Genomic DNA, 20,607 nt, shown 5'->3' on the forward strand with positions numbered 1-20,607 from the left:
GAGCAAAAGCAAGCAGCCGCATGCCTTCCAGGGGTCAGGGTGGCCCATTCCAGTGCAGGTGCAAGGCTCGAGTCCTCTCATCCAGGTCGTTACCGTGGTTCATGCTCATTATACGGCTGTGAAGTGTTCAATGTGTCTTTCTTGGCAAGGGACTAGAGGACATGTTAGAGATTTATTCACCCTTCCAGTGGAGTATTACAGCTCTTATGACTGTTTTTGAAGAAGATTTAATGAAGCAAAAAACCAGACTTTATACATTCAGTGAATAAAATGTGTTATGAAATTTAGTTTGATCATATATCCACACATATCCACATACATACACACACCTGGAAACACACAACATATAAAATGGAAGGAATATAGCAAAATGTTCATAATTTATATCTGAGTGATGGGAATATGAGTAATCTTATTTTTTGTTATTATTTACAACTTCCAAACTTTGACACACACAAATTCATTTTATAATCAGGTTTTTAAAAGTTGGTCTAAAAGGACTAATGTATAGACAGGAAACTAAGCCTTCTGTATTTCAATTGTCATAATACTTTCATGATGGTCTTATTTTCTCTCTTCATTGAATCCCTAAGTAATAGGGATTACTGCTTTTCATTAAGAAGTGAGAAGCTGTGAAGGAATTTTCACAACAATAAATATCCCACTTGATCACAAAGCTCCATGTGAGGCCAGCACACACTATGGCTTTGTAAAGAGTGAGTTTTACCATGCAAGTTGGGGATGAAATTGCCCACTTGGGACTCTGGGAACGCTTGCTGGGGTTACCACAATCGCAGTGCGTGCTTGTACTGGAACTTTGCGCAAACCACCTTCATAACTCTGAGGCGTGATTTTGTTTATTTTCAGGATGAAGGTGAAAGGCAAAGGAATCCCCCATTGGCTGGTCTTCTCTGTGCTCTGCCTGGCGGCCAGCCCCAGGGGCAAGGCCTGCCCTCGCCGCTGTGCCTGTTATGTGCCTACAGAGGTGCACTGCACGTTTCGGTACCTGACCTCCATTCCAGACAGCATCCCACTCAACGTGGAGCGTATTAACTTAGGGTGCGTGAGGGCCCTCGTCCTGTTCCTTCTCAGGGAGAGATCGCGGTGATGGTTTGAGTCAAATCCTGAAAGGAAATTTGTGACGGGATGAGATTAACCAAAACAATTTTAATAATACTTCTGAAATAAGCACAGGAAGACCTGTGTTAGGGGCAACAGGTAAAATTTTATGGTAACTTTTACTTGGAGGAACCTGAAATCACTCTTGGTAGAATGGGAGACCCATAAATATAGAAACGCTTCATTCTGGCTCTTTTTTTTTTTTTTTCTTTTCTGGAAAATAGCTTCTGTTAAGTTTTAGAGTTGTGATCTATCAGAAGAAAGTAATATATATAAAGGATACATATGAAAAGTTGGCTAGATCCTTTTATAAGGTCCTTGGACTTTTTTTCACGCCAACTGAAACTACTTAAAATGCTTTTTAAAATGTAAACCTCATTAAGTCTGCTAAAAGGTAACTTATATTAGAGGCTTATGAAAAACCGTGTGTGTGTGTGTGTGTGTGTGTGTGTGTGTGTATGAGTATGTGTGTGGGGGAGAAAATCCACAGGTAGTCAGATTTAACATCATTTATTTGACAACAGTGAGCACCTTCTATGTGCCCAACACAATGGATGATGCCAGGGATACAATAATGAACAAGATACATTATTCACTTGTAGAAGCCATAGTTAAAGGGAGAAGACAGATGCGCATGAGTACAATTGTAACAGAGCATACAAAGTGCCCTGGGAATGGTCACTAATAGTGACCTGAAGGAACAAAGGATATCAACATACTGATTTAGTTGTCATCCAAGAGTCCCTAGAGAGCCTCTAGAACAAGGGAAATAAAGGGAGTAACGGTGTCATTGTAAGCAGTTGTGGATAGATCACCCAAGAAGACAGATGCACCCTTGGTATGGAAATTTTTAAGGCAGAGAGGAAAATAAAGGTCTGTAGGGGAAATGATTCCATAGGGGGAGGGGTGCGGGGAGGAAGACAACTGAGTTTTAAAAAGGAAAAGATGGCTATGGAAGGCCCTGTCCCTAATGCGATGATACAGAAAAAGAAGTATCTGTCTGCAGGAATCTTTCTGAAGAGCCTCTTTTTGCAGAGGTTCATGGAGCAGGCATCCATGGTGTTGACGCCATGTTTTGACTCTGGAGTGATGGATTCCTGGTAGCTTGATGGCTGAAGGGAAGGACCAAAGAACCCAGAAAGGCCCTTTCCAGGTGGGTTCTAGCTGAAATTTAGGGAAACCGTCTTCCAGACTTTGATTAGAACCTAATCACCAGCTTCATATAGAGGAGGTGACTCTTGTTTGGTAGTGGAAACTGTTAGGCTATATTCCTTAAAAGCCTGTTGAACTTTGGATATGAGTTTGTATCCCTAGAGCCTCTGGATCTACCAAGAAGTCTGTAGTTAGGAGGGGGCCCAATAGAGGGCCTAGAAAGGACTTCTACCCAGGGCCTCCTTGGGGCTATGTGACAACAGAGAAGGGCAAATGGCAAGGCTTCTTTCCAGTTCAGTGATGTTTCTTGTGTGAGCTTCTTGATAGTACCTTTTAGGTATTGGTTAGCCCTTTCCACCTTCCCAGAAGACTGTGGTCTCCAAGCACAGCGGAGATGGTATTTCATACCCACTGCTTTGGAGACAGACTGAACGATGGTGGCCACAAAGAAGTGACTTGGGGAGGCCAAATTGGGGGATGATTTCATGTAGAAGTTTGTTGACTGCCTCAATTGCTCTTTCAGTCCATGTGGGGTATGCCTCTATCTACCCTGTGAAAGTGTTAACAAGCGTGAGGAGGTATGTGTATCCCCTGCAGGGTGACATCTGAATAAAACCCATCTGCCAGTCTTCCCCATGGTAGGATCCGTGCCTCTGTATTGTTGGACTGAGGCCAACAGATGCTCTGGGGGTTGTTACATATGCAAGTGGGGCAAGAGGAAGTTATTTGTTGAACAATCTGAGAAAGTCCTTTACCTTGGAATGTTCAGAAAATGAGGGTTTGTAAGGCACCTGCCCTAAATGAGAGGAGTCATGAAGGGCCTGAAATGTTTCCAATGAAAATTTTGAGGAATGACCAAGATTTCGAGTAACAAATACCATCAGTTGTTGTCTAGGGAAAAATGCCTTTTCATTTGCGTTGGATTTTTCCTTTTCTGTATATTTAGGCTGTGGCAGTGGCGGAGGGCTAGAGATGAGGGCCCTCTGTAGAGGAGGCTCTTGTCGGCTGGCTGCTTGGTTGCCCTGTATTATTTCTGAATCTCCTTTCTGAGGACCCTTGCATTTGACCACTGCCATTTCCTTGGGTTGGTGTATAGCCTCGAGCATGCAGGCCATGTGCGTATAGTTTTGGAGGTGAGATATCCTCTTTCTGCCCAAATGGTGTGAGTATGTAGGACTAAGCAGGCATATTTTGAGTCAGTATAGATGGTAACCCTCTTATTTTTAGCCGGCTCTAGCTTTCTGGTAAGAGAAATGAGTTCAGCTTGTACCTTTACTGTCTCCTGGCATTGAGCTAAGCACTCTTTATGTATTCGTTCACTTAAACCTCATGGCACCTTTTAAGTAGCATGTATTATTTGTACTTTATAGATGAAGAAACATACAGAAAGACTACTGATTTTACCCAGGGTTGCACCACTACCTAGTGCCCGAGTTCATAATCCTAGCCAAACGATTTGGCTTCAGAGCTCAGGTTTCTTAACCACTACTTTATAATGATAAATTCTACAAGGGAAAGTGAGGGGGACACATCATAAAATAAGGGTCTGAGTCTTAACAGTAGTCATAAATAGAGAGGGGTGGAGTTAAGGGCATTCCAACCTGAAAGAATAGCATATGCATAAAGGTTTGGAAATGAGAAGGGGTGTGGTGTGGAGAGTGTAGCCAAGGCTACTAGGCCTGGGTAGAGGGTAGATCTTCTGTGGCATCTGATGAATTTCAACAATAATTCAAGCATTCGATTGTCACCTTAGAGCACAGGTTATAAAAAGGGAGGTATTAGGTTTTATGTGTGGACACGCGTGCATGTGCTTTTACTTTGACATTTGAACTTCAGTTGACAGGCCTAGCTTATGTCTGACATTTTTATTTCAGGTACAACAGCTTGGCTAGATTGACAGAAACGGATTTTTCTGGCCTGAACAAATTGGAATTGCTAATGCTGCACAGCAATGGCATTCATACAATCCCTGCTAAAACCTTCTCGGATCTGCAGGCCTTGCAGGTGAGACTGGTGAGGGGGAGGTGCAGGTTAAGGACGTGAGCTGTACCCTTGAGAGCTGACCATTCCAGTGGACTCCAAAAATCAACATTCTGTGAATTAGAAGGACATCTCAAAGGAGGATGTCCAAGACTGACTTCTCTTTAAGTGAAATCGTATGTGGAAATTAGAATAAGAAGAAAATTCTGAGCCAAGTTTTCTCAGACATCAGGCTAACAGGGGAAAAATTGGTACCCAGGGTTATCACTGCACATTTACAATTTGATCCAGAAGGACGATTTCTAGTCATTTTCACCCAGAAGTTGAATGTGGTTTGTAAACATAATTGCCATCTTAGAGGTTAGCTTTCTGCACATCTATATTGATTTTTAAATGTATACTTTTAAATTTATACCTTGTCTTCAAAAATTTTTGAGAAGTTAATGGGGACTTCTAAGAATGCATCAAGTATTATAAGAATGATTACTCCAGTAAGTAAGAATGTAAGGATAAAACAAATCTAGGGATTAAAAAAAGGAGGATTATGGAGAAATGTATGTAACTATGAGTATGTCTGCTACATAAGTAGGACTTAAAGCTTTTGAAAAGCTATCTTACAATTCAAGATGACTATTTTTTTAAATATATGAAAAAAACCTGTTCGAGAATAGTATAACCATATCTGATTTATTTTTTGATTTTTTATTGATATATATTTGACATACAATATTAGTTTCTGGTGTGCAGCATAAGCACCTCAACATTTATGTACATTAGGAAGTGATACTAGGAAAAATCCAGCTGTCATCTGTCATGGAACAAAGCTATTGCAACATCATTAACTATACTTCCGATGCTGCACATCACAGCCCCTGGTGTGTTTATTCTACAGCTGCAACCTTGTAACTTTTAACCTCTGTACCCTCTTCTGCCTTCCTTCCACCCCGTCCCCTCTGGCAACCACCAAATTGTTTTCTTTATGAGTTTGTATCTGTTTTGTGTTTTTGGAGTCCACAGATAAGTGAAACTTTATGGTATTTTCCTTTTTCTGACTTATTTAGTGTAATACCCCTTATTCCATCCATGTTGTTGCAAATGGCAAGATTTTTTTTTTATGACCAAGTGGTGTGTGTGTGTGTGTGTGTGTGTGTGTGTATCCAGATATACATCTTCTTTATCCTTTTATCTATTGATGAACACTTAGGTTCCTTCTGCATCTTGGCTTTTGTAAATAATGCTGCAGTAAACATAGGGGTACATATACCTTTTCAAATTAATGTATTCATTTTATCCAGATAAATACGCAGAAGTTAAATTGCTGAACTGTATGGTAGTTCTGTTTTTAGTTTCTTGAACAATCTTCATACTGTTTTTCACACTTGATCGTCATTTTGTATTCCCACACATAGTGCACCAGAGTTCCCTAATTTCTAACATCTTCACCCACACCTGTTACTTCTTGTCTTTTTGATTGTAGCCATTCTGACAGGTACGAGATGATATCTCATTGTGATTTGGACTTGCATGTCCTTGGTGATTAGTGATGTAGTGTATCTTTTCTTCTGTATGTCTTCTTTGGAAAAATATCTATTCAGATCCTCTGCCCATTTTTTAATTGTATTGTTGGTCTGTTTGTTTTTTTAGTGTTGGGCTGTATGGTTCTTTATATATTTTTGATATTAACCTCTTATTGGTTATGTCTATTTGTAAATATCCTCTCCCTTTCCATAGGTTGCCTTTTCATGTTGTTCATGAATTCACTGTGTAAAAGCTTGTAGTTGGATGTAGTCTCGTTTATTTTTGTTTTTGTTTCCCTTGTCTGAGGAGACAAGTCAAAAAATAAATTGCTAAGATCCAAGAGCTTACTATGTTTTCTTCTGGGAGTTTTGTTGTATCAAGGCTTACATTAAAGTCTTTAATCAATGTTGAGTTTACTTTTGTGTATGGTGTAGGAAAGTGGTCCAGTTTCATTCTTTGTAACTAGTTGTCCAAGTTTCCCAGTGCCATTTTTTGAAGAGACTGTGTTTTTCCATTATATATTCTTACCTTATTTGTTGAAGATTGATTGACAATGCAAGTGGGGAGTTATTTCTGGACTGTCCATTCTGCTTCACTGATATATGAAGTCAGCAGCATACTGTTTGATTACTACAGCTTTGTAATAGAGCTTGAAATCCAGGCACAAAATCGACTTTCTTCTTTCTCAAAATTGCTTTGGTTATTCAGGGACTTTTGTGGTTCCATACAAATTTTGGATTATTTTTTCTAGTTCTTTGTAAAATGCATTGGTGTTTTGATAGGGACTTCAGTGAATCTGTAGATTGCTTGGAGTAGTATAAACATTTTAACATTACCAACTCTTCCAGTCTGTGAGCATGGTCGATATTCCCATTCATTTGTGTTGTCTTCAATCTTTCATCAGTGTCTGACGGGATCCAAAGTATACATAAATATACTTTGGTCAAATTCATTTCTAGGTAGTATTAAAAGCCATATTCAGTGCAGTAAATAGGAAGATCTAATTGGCTTTATTAAATGATTTGCGAATGGGACAGCATCTCATCTGGCAAGTAGAGGGGAGCGGAAGTTGTACAAAAAGAAAGAAGAGTAGGACAAGAAAGTTACTAGCAAACAAAGAAAGGACCGGCTGTCAGGCTAGATCCCCTTCCCTAATGGGGGAGGGCAAGGGGCGGGGGCCTTACTGTGCAGATCACTTCACTGATACTGATCAGAAACTTCTTGACTGACCCAGTTTAGATTACATTTCTGTAAGCTGCAATTAAGTATTAAGCCTCAGTTCTACGAGTTGGCCTGGCCCAGCTGACACAATTTCAAACCTGTGGTTTTCTTTTTAACGAATCCCACCCCGTTTTGATAATACTCTCAGTTTAACTAGGGATGTGATCAAAATTTAAAGTACTAGGAAAACTTAAAACGACCACTCCATAGTTTTTACAGGTTTTTACATTTTTTTTGTGTTGTATTCATAGGCAGAATGTTTTTTGCTTAATCTCTGGGATACTCACTTACTATAACTTCAGTTTTAGTTGTTTATCCCCTTGGCTCCTTTTCTGATGTTCCAGTCTTAGGGAGATCATTTGCTTGGCAGTTAGCAGTTTACATGCGTTTAAGATTTTTATTTAAGTTTTTATTTTAATCATCTGGAGCCCATCAAAGCGAGTGCAGTCCTTAATTCTCATCACCAATTTCACCTATTCCCCCCCCCCACCCGCAGCCCCCTCTCCTCTGGCACCTATGAGTGTTCTGTATAGTTTCTTGGTTTGTCTCTCTTTTTTTCTTCCCTTTGATTGTTTGTTTTGTTTCTTAAATTCCACACATGAGTGAAATCATATGGTATTTGTCTTTGACTTAGCATTATACTCTCTAGCTCCATCCATGTTGTTGCAAATGGCAAGATTTCATTCTTTTTTATGAGACAGTAATACTATGTTTTATGAATATACCACATCTTATTTACCCCCTCATCAATCATTGGATATTTGGTTTGCTATAAACATAATGGTGCATATATTTTTTTTTGCATGTAGTGGTTTTCTGTTCTTTGGTTTAATACCCAGTAGTGCAGTTACTGGATTGTAGAGTAGTTATATTTTTAACTTTTTGAGTAACCTCCATACTGTTTTCCAGTGTAGCTGCACCTCTTTGCATTCCCACCAACAGTGCAAGAGGGTTACTTTTTTTCCACATCCTCACCCACACCTGTTGTTTCCTGGGTTGTTGATTTTAGCTGTTCTAATGAGTGTGAGGTGATATCTCCTATTACTTTTGATTTGCAATGCCCTAATGATAATGATGTTCAACATCTTTTCATGTATCTGTTGATCATATGTGTATATTCTTTTTTTAATTTAACTTTAATGTTTATTTTTGGAGACAGAGAGCAAGAGAGCGAGAGAGCACACGCAAGAGAGAGCATGAGCAAGGGAAGGGCAGAGAGAGAGGGAGACACAGAATCTGAAGCAGGCTCCAGGCTCTGAGCTGTCAATATAGAGCCCAGCGTGGGGCTCAAACATAGAAACTGAGATCATGACCTGAGCCGAAGTTCAACACTTAAATGACTGAGCCACCCAGGCACCCTTCATCTGTATATATTCTAATAGAAGTGTCTGTTCATGTCTTCTGCCCAATTTGTAATTGAATTATTTGGGTTTGAGGTGTTGAGCTTTTACAACCTCTTAAATATTTTGGATACTAACGTTATATGGGATATATCACTTGAAAATATCTTCTCCTATGCCATAATTTGTCTTTTAAATTTGTTTTTTCTTTAACTGTGCAGAAGTTTTTATTTTGATGTAGTCTCAATAGTTCATTTTAGCTTTTGTTTCCCTTGCTTCACAGTACCTATCAAGAGAAAAGTTGCTATGATTGATGTCAGAGAAGTTACTACTGTGCTCTCTCCTAAGATTTTTATGGTTTTAGGTCTCACATGTAGGTCTTTAATCCATTTTGAATTTAGTTTTGTGTATGGTGTAGGAAAGTGGTCCAGTTTTATTCTTTTGCACATGGTCGTCCAGTTTTCCCATCACCATTTGTTGAAGAGACTATCCTTTTCCCATTGGATATTCTTTCTTGCTTTGTTAAAAAATTATTTGACCATATAATTATGGGTTTATTACTGCGTCTTCTATTCAGTCCCGTTGATCTATGTGTCTATTTTTGTGCTAGTACCAGACTGTTTTGATTGCTACAGATTTCTTGAATTCCAGAATGGTGATGCCTCCAGCTTTACTTTTCTTTTACAAGATTGCTTTGGCTATTTGGGGTCTTTGGTGGTTCCATTCAAATTTTAGGATTCTTTGTTATAGTTCTATGAAAAATGCTGTTAGTATTTTCATAGGGATTGCATTAAATGTGTAGATGGCTTTGGGCAATATGGTCATTATAACATTTGTTCTTTCAAACCAAAAGCATGGAATGTCTTTCCACTTTTTTATGTTCCCTTCCATGTTTTCATTAGTGTTTTATTTTCAGAGTATAGGTCTTTCATATCCTTTATTAAGTTTATTTCTAGCTATCTTGTTTTTGGTACAGTTGTAAAAGGAATTGTTTTCTTAATTTCTCTTCTGCTTCATTATGGATTTGTAGAAAGGCAACAGATTTCCATATACTGATTTTGTATCCTGCAACTTTACTGAATTTATCAGTTCTCACAGTTCTATGGTGGAGTCTCTCAGGTTTTCTATACATAGTATTGTGTCATCTGCAAATAGTAAAAGTTGCCTTACCAATTTGGATGTCTTTTATTTCTTTTTGTTGTGCGATTGCTGTGGCTAGGATTTCCAGTACTATGTTGAAAAAAAGTGGTGAGACTGGACATCCATGTCTTGTGTCTGGCCTTAGAGGAAAGGCTGTCAGTTTTCCTATTGAGAAAAATGTTGGCTGTGGGTTTCTGATATATGGCCTTTATTATGTTGCAGTATGTTCCTTCTAAACCTACCTTTGTAGCAGGTTTTTATCATGAATGGATGTTGTACTTTGTCAAATGCTTTTTCTGCATCTATCGAAATGACCAAATGGTTTTTATCCTTTATTTTATTGATGTGATAAATCATGTTGATTGATTTGCAAATATTGAACCACTCTTGCAACCCGGGAATAAATCCCACTTGATCAAGGTGTATTTTTTTTAATATGTATTTTTAATGTTTATTTTTGGGAGAGAAAGAGACAGAGTGCAAGCAGGGTAGGGGCACAGAGAGAGGGAGACACAGAATTGGGAGCAGGCTTCAGGCTCTGAGCTGTCAGCACAGAGCTTAACACAGGACTCAAACCCACCAATCATGAGATCATGACCTGAGCCAAAGTCAGACGCTTAACCAACTGAGCCACCCAAGCACCACAAGGTAAATTTTTACACCAAATGATGGGTTTGGTTTGCTAGTATTGAGGCTTTTGCATTTATGTTTATCAGAGATACTGGCTGTAGTTCTCTTTTTTTTGTGGTGTCTTCATCTGGTTTTTGAATCAGGATAATGGTGGTCTCATAGAATGAATTTGGAAGTTTTCCTTCCTTTTCTATTGCTGGGAATAGTTTGAAAAGAGTAGATATTAACTCTTCTTTAAATGTTTGGTAGAATTCTCCTGTGAAGCCATCTGGACCTGGACTTTTGTTTGTTGGGAGTTTTTTTTAATTACTGATTTAATTGGTTTGCTTGCAATCAGTCTAAGTTTCCTGTTTCTTCTTGTTTCAATTTTTGGTAGGTTCTATGTTTCTAGGAATTTATCAAGTTCTTCTAAGTTGTCCAATTTATTGACAGAGTTTTTTGTAATATTCTCTTATGTTTGTATTTCTGTGGTGTTAGTTGTTATTTTTCATCTCTCATTTGTGATTTATTTGGGTCCTTTTCTCTTTTTGATAAGTGTGGCTAGAGGTTTACCATTTTATTGATTTTTCTTTTTTTTTTCCCCCTCCCAGAGAACCAGCTTCTGGTTTTATTCTATCTGTTCTATTGTTTTTTAGTTTCTACATCATTTATTTCTTTTCTAATCTTTATTACTACTTTCTTCTGCTGGTTTTCAGGGTTTGTTGTTTTGTTTTGTTTTGTTTTTTTGGTTCCTTTTCTAGCTCCTTTAGGTATAAGGTTAGGTTTTTTAGATTTTTATTCTTGAGTGTTGACTGTATTGCTATAAACTTTCATCCCAGAAATGTGTTAGCTACATCCCAAAGCTTTTAGACTGTTTATTTTTAATTGGTTCCCATGTAGCTTTTTATCTTTTGATTTCCTGATTGACCCATTCAATGTTTAGTAGCATGTTATTTAACCTACATGTTTCTTGCTCTTCCTAGTTTTTTTCTTGTGTTTGATTTCCACTTTCATAGCATTGTGGTCACAAAAGGTGCATGGTATGACTTCATTCACTGTGTATTTTTTGAGGTCCCTTTTGTGACCTAATATATGTTCTGTTCTAGAAAATGTTCCATGTGTACTTGAAAAGAATGGGTATTCTGCTGTTTTAAGATAACCTGTTATGAATATGTCTGTGAAATCTATCTGCTCCAGTGTGTTATTCAAACCATTGTTGCCTTTTAATTTTCAGTGTATATCTGTCTCTTGATGTGAATGGAGTGTTAAAGTCCTCTATTATTACTGTATCATTATAGATTCCTTTGTTTCTTATCAACTGATGTATTTGAGTGCTTCATGTTGGGTGCATAAGTATTTACAATTGTTATGTCTTCTTGTTGGGTTGTTCCCTTTATTATATGCTATGCTTCTTCATCTCTTTTAAAAGTCTTTGTTTTGGGGCGCCTGGGTGGCTCAGTTGGTTAAGCGTCTGGCTTCAGCTCGGGTCATGATCTCACGGTTTGTGGGTTCAAGCCCCGCGTTGGGCTCTGTGCTGACAGCTAGCTCAGAGCCTGGAGCCTGTCTTCGGATTCTGTACCTCCCTCTCTCTCTGACCGTCCCCTGTTCACACTGCCTCTCTCTGTCTCTCAAAAATAAATAAAAACCATTTAAAGAATTTAAAAAGTCTTTGTTTTAAAATCTAGTTTGTCTGATCTAAGGATTGCTACCCTGGTTTTCTTTTGAAATCCATTGGCATGGTAAATGTATCTTCATTCCCTCACTTTCAACCTGCAGGTAGCTGTAGGTCTGAAATGAGTCTCTTGTAGGCAAAATAGAGATGGGTCTTGTTTTTATATCCATTCTTTTGATCAGAAAGATTGTGTCTTTATATCAGAGCATGTAGTCCATTTACATTCAAAGTAATTATTGATAGATATTTATTGCCATCTTATTGTTTTGTGACTCTTTCTAAAGATTTTCTCTGATCCTTTCTTGTCTTTTTCATGTTTTGCTTGTTTTGAGTGATATTTTTGGACTTCTTTCTCTTGATTCTTTGCATATTTATTAGTGGTTTTTTAATTTGTGGTTACCATTAAGTTTTTATGTAAGATCTTCTGCATATAGAAGTCTATATTAAGTTGATGGTCATTTAAGTTTGAACCCATTCTTTGCTCCTCCACTCTCCCCATTTTATATATATATATATATATATATATATATATATATATATATTATATACTTTTGTGAGTTTTTTGACTTGTTTTTAAATATAAATATGCATTTTTACTGCTTTTGTGTTTCTTACCTTCACACTGTCATTTTGGTCTTTCCTTTCCACTCAAAGAGCCCTCTTTATTTTTTATTTATTTTTTTAATATTTTATTGTCAAATTGGTTTCCATACAACATCCAGTGCTCTTCCCCACAAGTGCCCTCATCCATCACCACCACCTCTTTTCCCCCCTCCCCCTCCCCTTCAATTCTCAGTTCATTTTCAGTATTCAATAGTTTTCAGGTTTTGCATCCCTCTCTCTCCCCAACTCTCTTTCCCTCTTCCCCTCTGCCTCGTCCTCCATTAGGTTTCTCCTGTTCTCCTGTTAGACCATGAGTGCAAACGTATGGTATCTGTCCTTCTCTGCCTGACTTATTTCACTTAGCATGACACCCTAGAGATCCATCCACTTTCCTACAAATGGCCATGTTTCATTCTTTCTCATTGCCATGTAATACTCCATTGTGTATATATACCACATCTTCTTGATCCACTCATCAGGCGATGGACATTTAGGCTCTTTCCATGTTTTGGCTGTTGTTGACATAGCTGCTATGAACATTGGGGTACATGTGCTCCTATGCATCAGCATTTCTGTATTCCTTGGGTAAATCCCTAGCAGTGCTATTGCTGGGTCATAAAGGAGTTCTATTGTTAATTTTTTGAGGAACCTTCACACTGTTTCCCAGAGCAGCTGCACCAGTTTACATTGCCACCAACAGTGTAGGAGGGTGCCCATCAAAGAGTCCCCTTTAATATTGCTTACAGGGCCAGTTTAGTGGTCACGAACTCCTTTAGTTTTTGTTGGGGAACCTCTCTCTCCTTTCATTCTGAATGAGAACTTTGCTGGAGAGAGTATTCTTGGCTGCATGTTTTTCCCATTCATCAGCACTTTGAATATGTTGTGCCATTCCTTTCTGGCGTGGAAAGTTTCTGCTGAAAAATCCAGTGATCATCTTATGGTGGGGGGGGGGGGATCAGGAGGGGATCCTTTGTATGTAACTGTCTTATTTTGTTCTTTAAATTGTTCTTTATCACTCTATTTTGCCATTTTAATTACAATACATCTTGGTATGGATCTGCTTTTTACTGATTTTATTGGGGGTTGTCTGTGCTTCTTAGATCTATACATCTATTTTCTTCCCCAGATTAGGGAACTTTTCAGCTATTTTTTCTTTGAACAAATTCTCTACCCCCTTTTCTCTCTCTTCTTCTTCTGAGACTCCTATAATATGAATGTTATTACATTTTATGGAGTCATTGATTTCCCCAAGTCCATTCTCATTTTGCATAAATCTTGTTTCCCTCTCTTGTTTAGCTTGAGTACTTTCCATTACTGTCTTCTAGGCCATTAATTTTTTCTTCGGCTTCTTCCAGCATGCTGTTGGTTGCATCAAGCATGAGTCTAATTTTATTGAGCCTTTATCTGTGCTGTTACTCCTTATCTCTGGGTTCATGGTTTCACTGATGTCCTTCACTCTTTTCTCCAGTCCAGTGAGAATCCTTACAATCATTGCTTTAAATTCTCCATTAGGCATGTTACTCATATCTGTTTTGCTTAGGTCTCTGGTAGTAGCCTTGTCCTCTTCTTTCATTTGGGACAAATTCCTCTGTCTTCTCATTGTGTCTAAGTCTTTGTTACGGTTTCTCTGTGTTGGTTAAGTCAGCTACATCTCCTGTTCTTGAGGGTAATGGCTTTATGAAAAAGAATTCCTCTAGTCCTTTGCAGTATAGTGTCCGCTGTTTCCAAAGACCTAGAGCTTTTGGAAGTGTCTCTAGTGTGTGCTGCATTAGCTTTGCTATTGCGCCTGGCTGCTTTCTTCTTCAGACCAGTTGTCTGAAGAGGCTCCCTTTGTCTGTTGTTGGTAGTGTCTGGTCCCTGTCCTGAATGTGGTGTGTTTTAACTGTTCTCTGATTTGCATGTGAAATGAGATCTGTTGCCACCACCACCAGAACCAAAGCTAACGAATTCTCCCAGATCAGGAGACATGGCATTAGCAGGAGTTTAGGCTGGTCTTCTGCGGGAGGGAGCCACTGCACTGGCTGAGGCATGTTTGACTGGGAAGGGCAGTTCTGATGGAGCACAGGAGGTTGGAGATGGTGTAAGCAAGTTAGATAGTGAGTGTGGGTGTGGCATAGGTTCCCAGGGGTGGCTCTGTGCTTATGCTGAGGGGTGGGGTGGGGGAAATAGCACCCGCCAGGTCCTTTGTTTCTTGAGGAGTCTCTCTGTGAACACTGCACCTCTGGGTCATGCTCCAAGATAAGCAACTAATCTCCTCACTGTGTGCCCCAGGCCCTCTTTAGATGCTGTTTCTACATTTCTACCGTGTATGTCTGTGGGCTATTTGCCCTGCCTTTTTCCCAAGTGCAACCCCAGTCCCTTCCAAGCCCTTCCAGAGCACTCCAAGCTCTCTAAGCTCTTCCAGCCCCAGTGGTTCCAAAAACTCATGAAATTCATGCCCTCTCACTTTGCAAGCCAATTGCTATAGGGATTCATTTTCCTCATACATTCCCCTGTGTGTTTGCCTGTCTTTTGCCCTTCTCTGCAGCTTCCTTTCAACCAACGCAGCCACAAATACACTTCTCTTCTAAACTGCATCTCCACACTTTGTACCTTCTTTGACGTGGCCTCTTTCTGTGATTGAGTTTGTTCTTCTGGTCTTCAGTTGGATTTCTGGGGTTTTGGGGATGATTTGATAGTCATCTAATTGTATTTGTGGGATGAGGTGCGCCTATGGTCTTCCTACTCCACTGCCCTCTCTCCCCTGAATATAAATGAATTTAAATTGTTAAAGAGGATGTAATACAAAAGGGAGAATGTAATTATAAGCAAAATAATTTCTGTTGTTTAGCATGTACTTAAGAGCCATGGTCCCCAAGACTCAAACCAACCCAAATCAAATGGGTCAAATGAAGACCCCCATTGAAGTAGTTACCCTTTAAGACAAGTGGCTTGGTTAGTGATTTTATGTAATTGAGTTTCACCTTCCCCCAGAATTGCAGCAGGTGGTATTGGCCACAGCACAAATATCTCCTTGCTCTGCTAAAAGATAGTCAAGGGCTAGCCTATTATCAAGAACTGTGTTGGCTAGAACATCTAAGGATATTTGTTGGGCAGCTATTGTCTTAGTAGTAGAATCTGCCATATCTTCAAGAGCTAAAAAGTTCCTGATCATATTTTCACTCCAAACCAAGAAAGTATGGCCCTGCAAAAGGAAGCAGTTCCTGAATCATGAATGCCTCTGGGGGGTCTTTTCTAACTCTGTGATGTATATACAGAAGAGTTAACTTATGAAGTATCTTAATTGTGGATGGAAAGTTAGGTGCACAGTTGAATAACCTAAAAGTCATTGCCCAGCTGTGTGCCAGCCATCTAGACATTGTAGATGCAAGAATGATAAACATTGCAGACAAAGACAAATCTTGTTGGCACATAGACCATTACCATTAGGGAGGTACTATTAATGGATTAGTTTACAGGGACTGCTGTAGTTACTGGTTCAAGCCAAGGGTCAGTCAGGTTTTTAGTGCATATGGGAAGAGAATCTCTAAGCCTGAAACAGAGTGTTGTTCTAAATGGCTTGCAAAGATGGGTACTGCTGGTGAGTTCTCTTGGTAAGTGGGGACAGATCTGATTTAGATAATCATGGGAATATAGGGGTGCAAATATACTAAGATTCACATAGGTATTTGAGTTTAGATGGGTAAGTATAGTTATTATTGGAGAAAGGTAAAAAGGGTTTGGGGATTCTCGCCATAAAAGTTTAACTTGGTAAGAGACTTCTAAGGGAGTGGGGGTGTTAACTGAACTCTGCAGTGACATTGGGAATCAAAGAATTGGTTATAAGGAGCACCAAGAGATCTCACGCCTCATGGATAGATAAAAATCTTCAATGACAAATACAGTAATCTGAAAAGTTATTTCCCTTAGATAAGGATAATGGTGTTATCTTTTCAGGCAAATACCAAAATAAAGAAAAGGAAAAGAAGGAAAAGGGTTTCTTGTTTAAAGTATGAAGTTTCAATAGGTCATCTTGGACAGAAGCTGTTTACCTCAATGTCAGCTACTTCCCTTCCTTATTTAATTTGATTCAGAGATCTCCTTCATCTGTATGGGACAAGATGTCAGTTGTAGCTTTCTTCAGCTGTGAGGGAGATGTATATCCAATCCCTGGTAATTTTGTAGCAACACCAGGTTAGAAACACTTGGTAAGGTCCCTTCCAGTGGAACTCTGGAACTATCTTCTTCTAATGTTTCAAAATACCTGATCACCAGGCTCCAGATTGGGACCAACAGGGACCTTTGTCCTGAGGTCTGGGCAGACTTTTTTTTAACTTGATGATGGGCTTGAGCATAAGACATTAGAGATTTACACTGGCTAGTCATACTAGCATGAGATGATAAGGATCAGCAGAAAGTTGTATGCCAATAGGCGTTAGTCCGGCTGTGACTATCTGTATGGAATGGGTTTGTTCCCCAAAGGGGATATTGCAGACAGTAACCATGACCAAAAGCAATACCTCAGATCATAGAAGTCTAGTAGTGTCATCAAGTTTAGAGATTTTTAAATTTGAGTATACCATTAGTTCTTTCAACCTTGTCTGATGATTGAGAGTGATAAAAGCAATGATAATTCCAGGAAGTTTGCAAGTTTTTTGTTAAGGCACATATGATTTGCTTGGTTAAGTCAGTGCCCTGATCCCTGGGAATCAGGGAAGGTACACTGATGGGAAACGCGTTGTCTAATAGTTTATTTGCTATCAAATAAACAAGGCACCAGTCTTGTGGCAAGGGAAATCTCCAGCCCATCCAGAAAACACACATACAATAACAAGAACATATTGATAACTCAAACAAGTGGCAGTTGAGTAAAATGCAGCGGCAGGTATTTAGAGAGTCCAGAAGGAATTTTTTTAAATAGTTTATTGTCAAATTGGTTTCCATATAACATCCAGTGCTCTTCCCCACAAGTGCCCTCCACCATCACCACCACCTCTTTTCCCCCCTCCCCCTTCCCCTTCAACCCTCAGTTCATTCTCAACATTCAATAGTCTCTCAAGTTTTGCGTCCCTCTCTCCCCAGCTCTGTGCTTACTAAGTATTAAACCTGCGTTGATTAAATGTTAAACCTGTTTTTATTAAATAAACCTGTGTGTGTGTGTATGTGTGTGTTTCAAAGCATTTTCCCAAATAAAATCACAGACCATTACATTATAAAACTTTAAGTATGAAGACACTTTCACAATCTGTTGACAAAAGCAAACTAAAACTCCAAGTTAAAATTGTTCTTTTAACAGAGAGAAAACCAGGGATGCCTGGGTGACTCAATCAGTTAACTCAGACTCTTGATATCAGCTCAGGTCATGATTTCATGGTTTGTGAGATAGAGCCTAACGTCAGAGGCTGTCAGCACAGACCTGGCTTGGGATTCTCTCTTTTCCTCTCTCTCACTGCCCTACCCCCATTCTCTTCCCCTCCCTCCCTCCCTCCCTCCCTCCCTCCCTCTCTCTCTCTCTCTCTCTCTCTCTCTCTCTCTCTCTCTCCCTCCCTCCCTCCCTCCCTCAAGGAAATAAACATTAGAAAAAAAACCAGAAAACCAAATTCTAATTTTACACCAACTCACTTTTAATATTAAAACTTATTTTTAGGGAAGTCTGGGTAACTTGATTGTCTAACTTTTGATTTTTGGCTCCAGTCATGATCTCACCGTTCTTGAGATGGAGCCCCATACTGGGCTCCATGCTGAATGTGGAGCCTGCTTAGGATTCCACCCCCCACCTCTCTCTTTCCCTCTCTGCTGCTTTCCCCTGCTTGCTTGTGTTCTCACTAAAAAACAAACAACAACAACAAAAAAAAACCCAAACAAAAAAAACCATAAAAATTCATTTTAAGTTTATTTGAATTTAGCCATTAATTTATAATGTATACATAATGTATAATTTAGAGAGGGACACACGGAATCTGAAGCAGGCTTCTTTCAGCCTCTGAGCTGTCAGCACAGAGCCAGTCATGGGGCTCAAACCCATGAACCATGAGCTCACGACCTGAGCCAAAGTCAGACTCTTAACGGACTGAGGCACCTCCCTTTTTCTATATTCTAATTTTGCTTTATTTTCCTTCTTTAAATGATTAGCATCAAATTAGGAGAAAATTACTTTATTTCCCCTCAATATCAACAAAATGCATCTCCACTCTTCATACCTTCTCTTAGCAAAAACATAGCCTATTGTCCTGGCATATGACGATGTTTCCCTTATTATTTTAGGAGCTTTATTTACATATAATATTTAGAATTCTTAACCCTTGGAAACCTTAATTTCTAGTGAAATATAAGTAAGCAATTGTGAACTGTTTTTATACCGTTTTTTAAAATTACAACTTTATGAATATATTTTATAATTTCTAGAAGCATATTGTCTCATTCAGTTTTCCAATAGAGCACTAATATCCAAATATCTTTTATAGTTTCTCTGTAATAAGCCAAAAGTAAATGAACCTATGTTCAGTAGGTAATGCTTCATTTTTTTTTATCTTATTAGAAAATGATCTAGATATTCAGTGAATTCAACTTAATTCATCACTTAGCAAAACTTTAAGTTTTCAACATACCAAGATTTGGGAAACTGTTTTAAAACTTTGTATCTATTCAATCAATCTATTTGTTCTTGACAATTATATCTAGAATACCCATGAAAATTTCATGAAACATCAAAGAAAATCAACCATCATTCTAAATCCTTTTGGTGACAAATTGCAACAGATACAACATAAATTTAACTAGTAAATTCTATAGAATAAAAGTAGATTATCTGCATTATATTCAGAATGATAAATCTATAAAGACATGCCTGTTTTAATTAAACCAACAAACTTAAAGTTTAATTTACTGAAAATTATTCCAGATCAAGTGAACCTGAAAAACATTTGAGTTAGTTTCTATTATATTTGAAAGTTAATTCATGTAAGCATTTAATTTTCTGTAAGCCAATTAAATAGAGCTCTTGTAGAAATTAATTTTAGCAATATCTTCTTGAGGTAGAAAATACCACATATCTATAATACACATAAACATAGAAATAGATGCAGAGAACTTATAGCTTCTGTTTTTAAATTACTGCCATGAAATAGGTACACAACTCCTAAAAGTTGAATCTAAATTTGGATTTTTTGGTACATGGAATAAGTTAAGGTTACTTAATCATACAGTTATTGACAGGCAAGTTATTATATCTTGCCTAGTTTCAGCTGGGATGTTTAGTAAATATTTCTGGCAGTATTAAACTCCAGGGTTTTCTCAAAGATGGTGTAAAATATACTATCTTCATAAGACCTAGAGTCTCTCCCAAAGCTAGCCAAAGAAGGAACTAATAACTACTGTGTCCCAGGCAGTCAAAAAGCCAAGCCAAGCCAAGTTCGTAGGATGTTAAAAAAAAAAAAAAAAAAAAAAAAAAGGAAGACGGCCATAGTTAGGGATATCTGAGCGCTGGCTCTGCTGGTTAGGCACCCCACTTGTGATTTTTGCTCAGGCCATGATCTCAGGGAGTTTGAGCTCTACATGCAGCCCCACTTGGAGCTCCGTGCTCACAATGCAGAACCTGCTTGGGATCCTCTCTCTCTCTTTCTCTGCCCCTCCCTGCTCATGCTCTCTCAAAAATTAATAAATAAAACTTTTAAAAACATTTAAAAATTATTAAAAAAAAAAAAAGGATGAGGAGGTGAAGGAGGAGGAGAGGGCGGCAAAGGCAATAGCTATTTCCAGAAGAAAAGATCGATAACCAGGGAATCTGAATTTAGAAAGGCAGGGACAATGTGAAATTTTATTTGCCTCTCTGAACTGGGGTCAGGAAATAACTTATTTATGAGAACTCTTGAGAATCTCCTCTAGGCTTAAATTCTTTAACTATGGCCCCTAGTTCAGCCTTTGACCAAGGAGTGAAAGGTAATCTGGAAGAGGATTGCCTGTATGCTTGGATGGTCTTATTTTATTTTATTTTTTTTGAAATTTTATTTATTTATTTTTTACTTTATAAAGTTTCATATTTTTTAACATATGCAATTATTTTCCATCATTTACACTACAGTAGTTACAATGACACTCCAAACAGAAAAGCAAAGTAAAAAATCAAAACACCAACTTCTGTTTCATGTAATTAGACTTATACAGAAATTAGAAGGTTAAGTAACAACTAGTTAATCACCTAATTTCACAGCTATCTGAAGTGGCAATCGTTATATAGCAGCTTATCTATGATACATTCAAGATAAATGATACAAT

At 38.4% G+C, this 20,607-nt stretch overlaps 1 protein-coding gene across 1 annotated transcript in view; it reads left to right on the top strand.

Annotated features, from left to right (window-relative positions):
• The first annotated feature begins 868 nt into the window (after positions 1 to 868).
• The window catches only part of IGSF10 (immunoglobulin superfamily member 10), a 91,362-nt gene continuing 71,623 nt past the window's right edge, over positions 869 to 20,607 (top strand). The window contains exons 1-2 of the mRNA XM_029940032.1: positions 869 to 1,059; positions 4,146 to 4,275. Of these exons, the coding sequence (XP_029795892.1) occupies positions 869 to 1,059; positions 4,146 to 4,275 (321 nt within the window). The remainder of the gene's footprint in view (positions 1,060 to 4,145; positions 4,276 to 20,607) is intronic.

This window comes from Suricata suricatta, chromosome 5 (assembly GCF_006229205.1).
Source record: "Suricata suricatta isolate VVHF042 chromosome 5, meerkat_22Aug2017_6uvM2_HiC, whole genome shotgun sequence".
Taxonomy (NCBI): Eukaryota; Metazoa; Chordata; class Mammalia; order Carnivora; family Herpestidae; genus Suricata; species Suricata suricatta.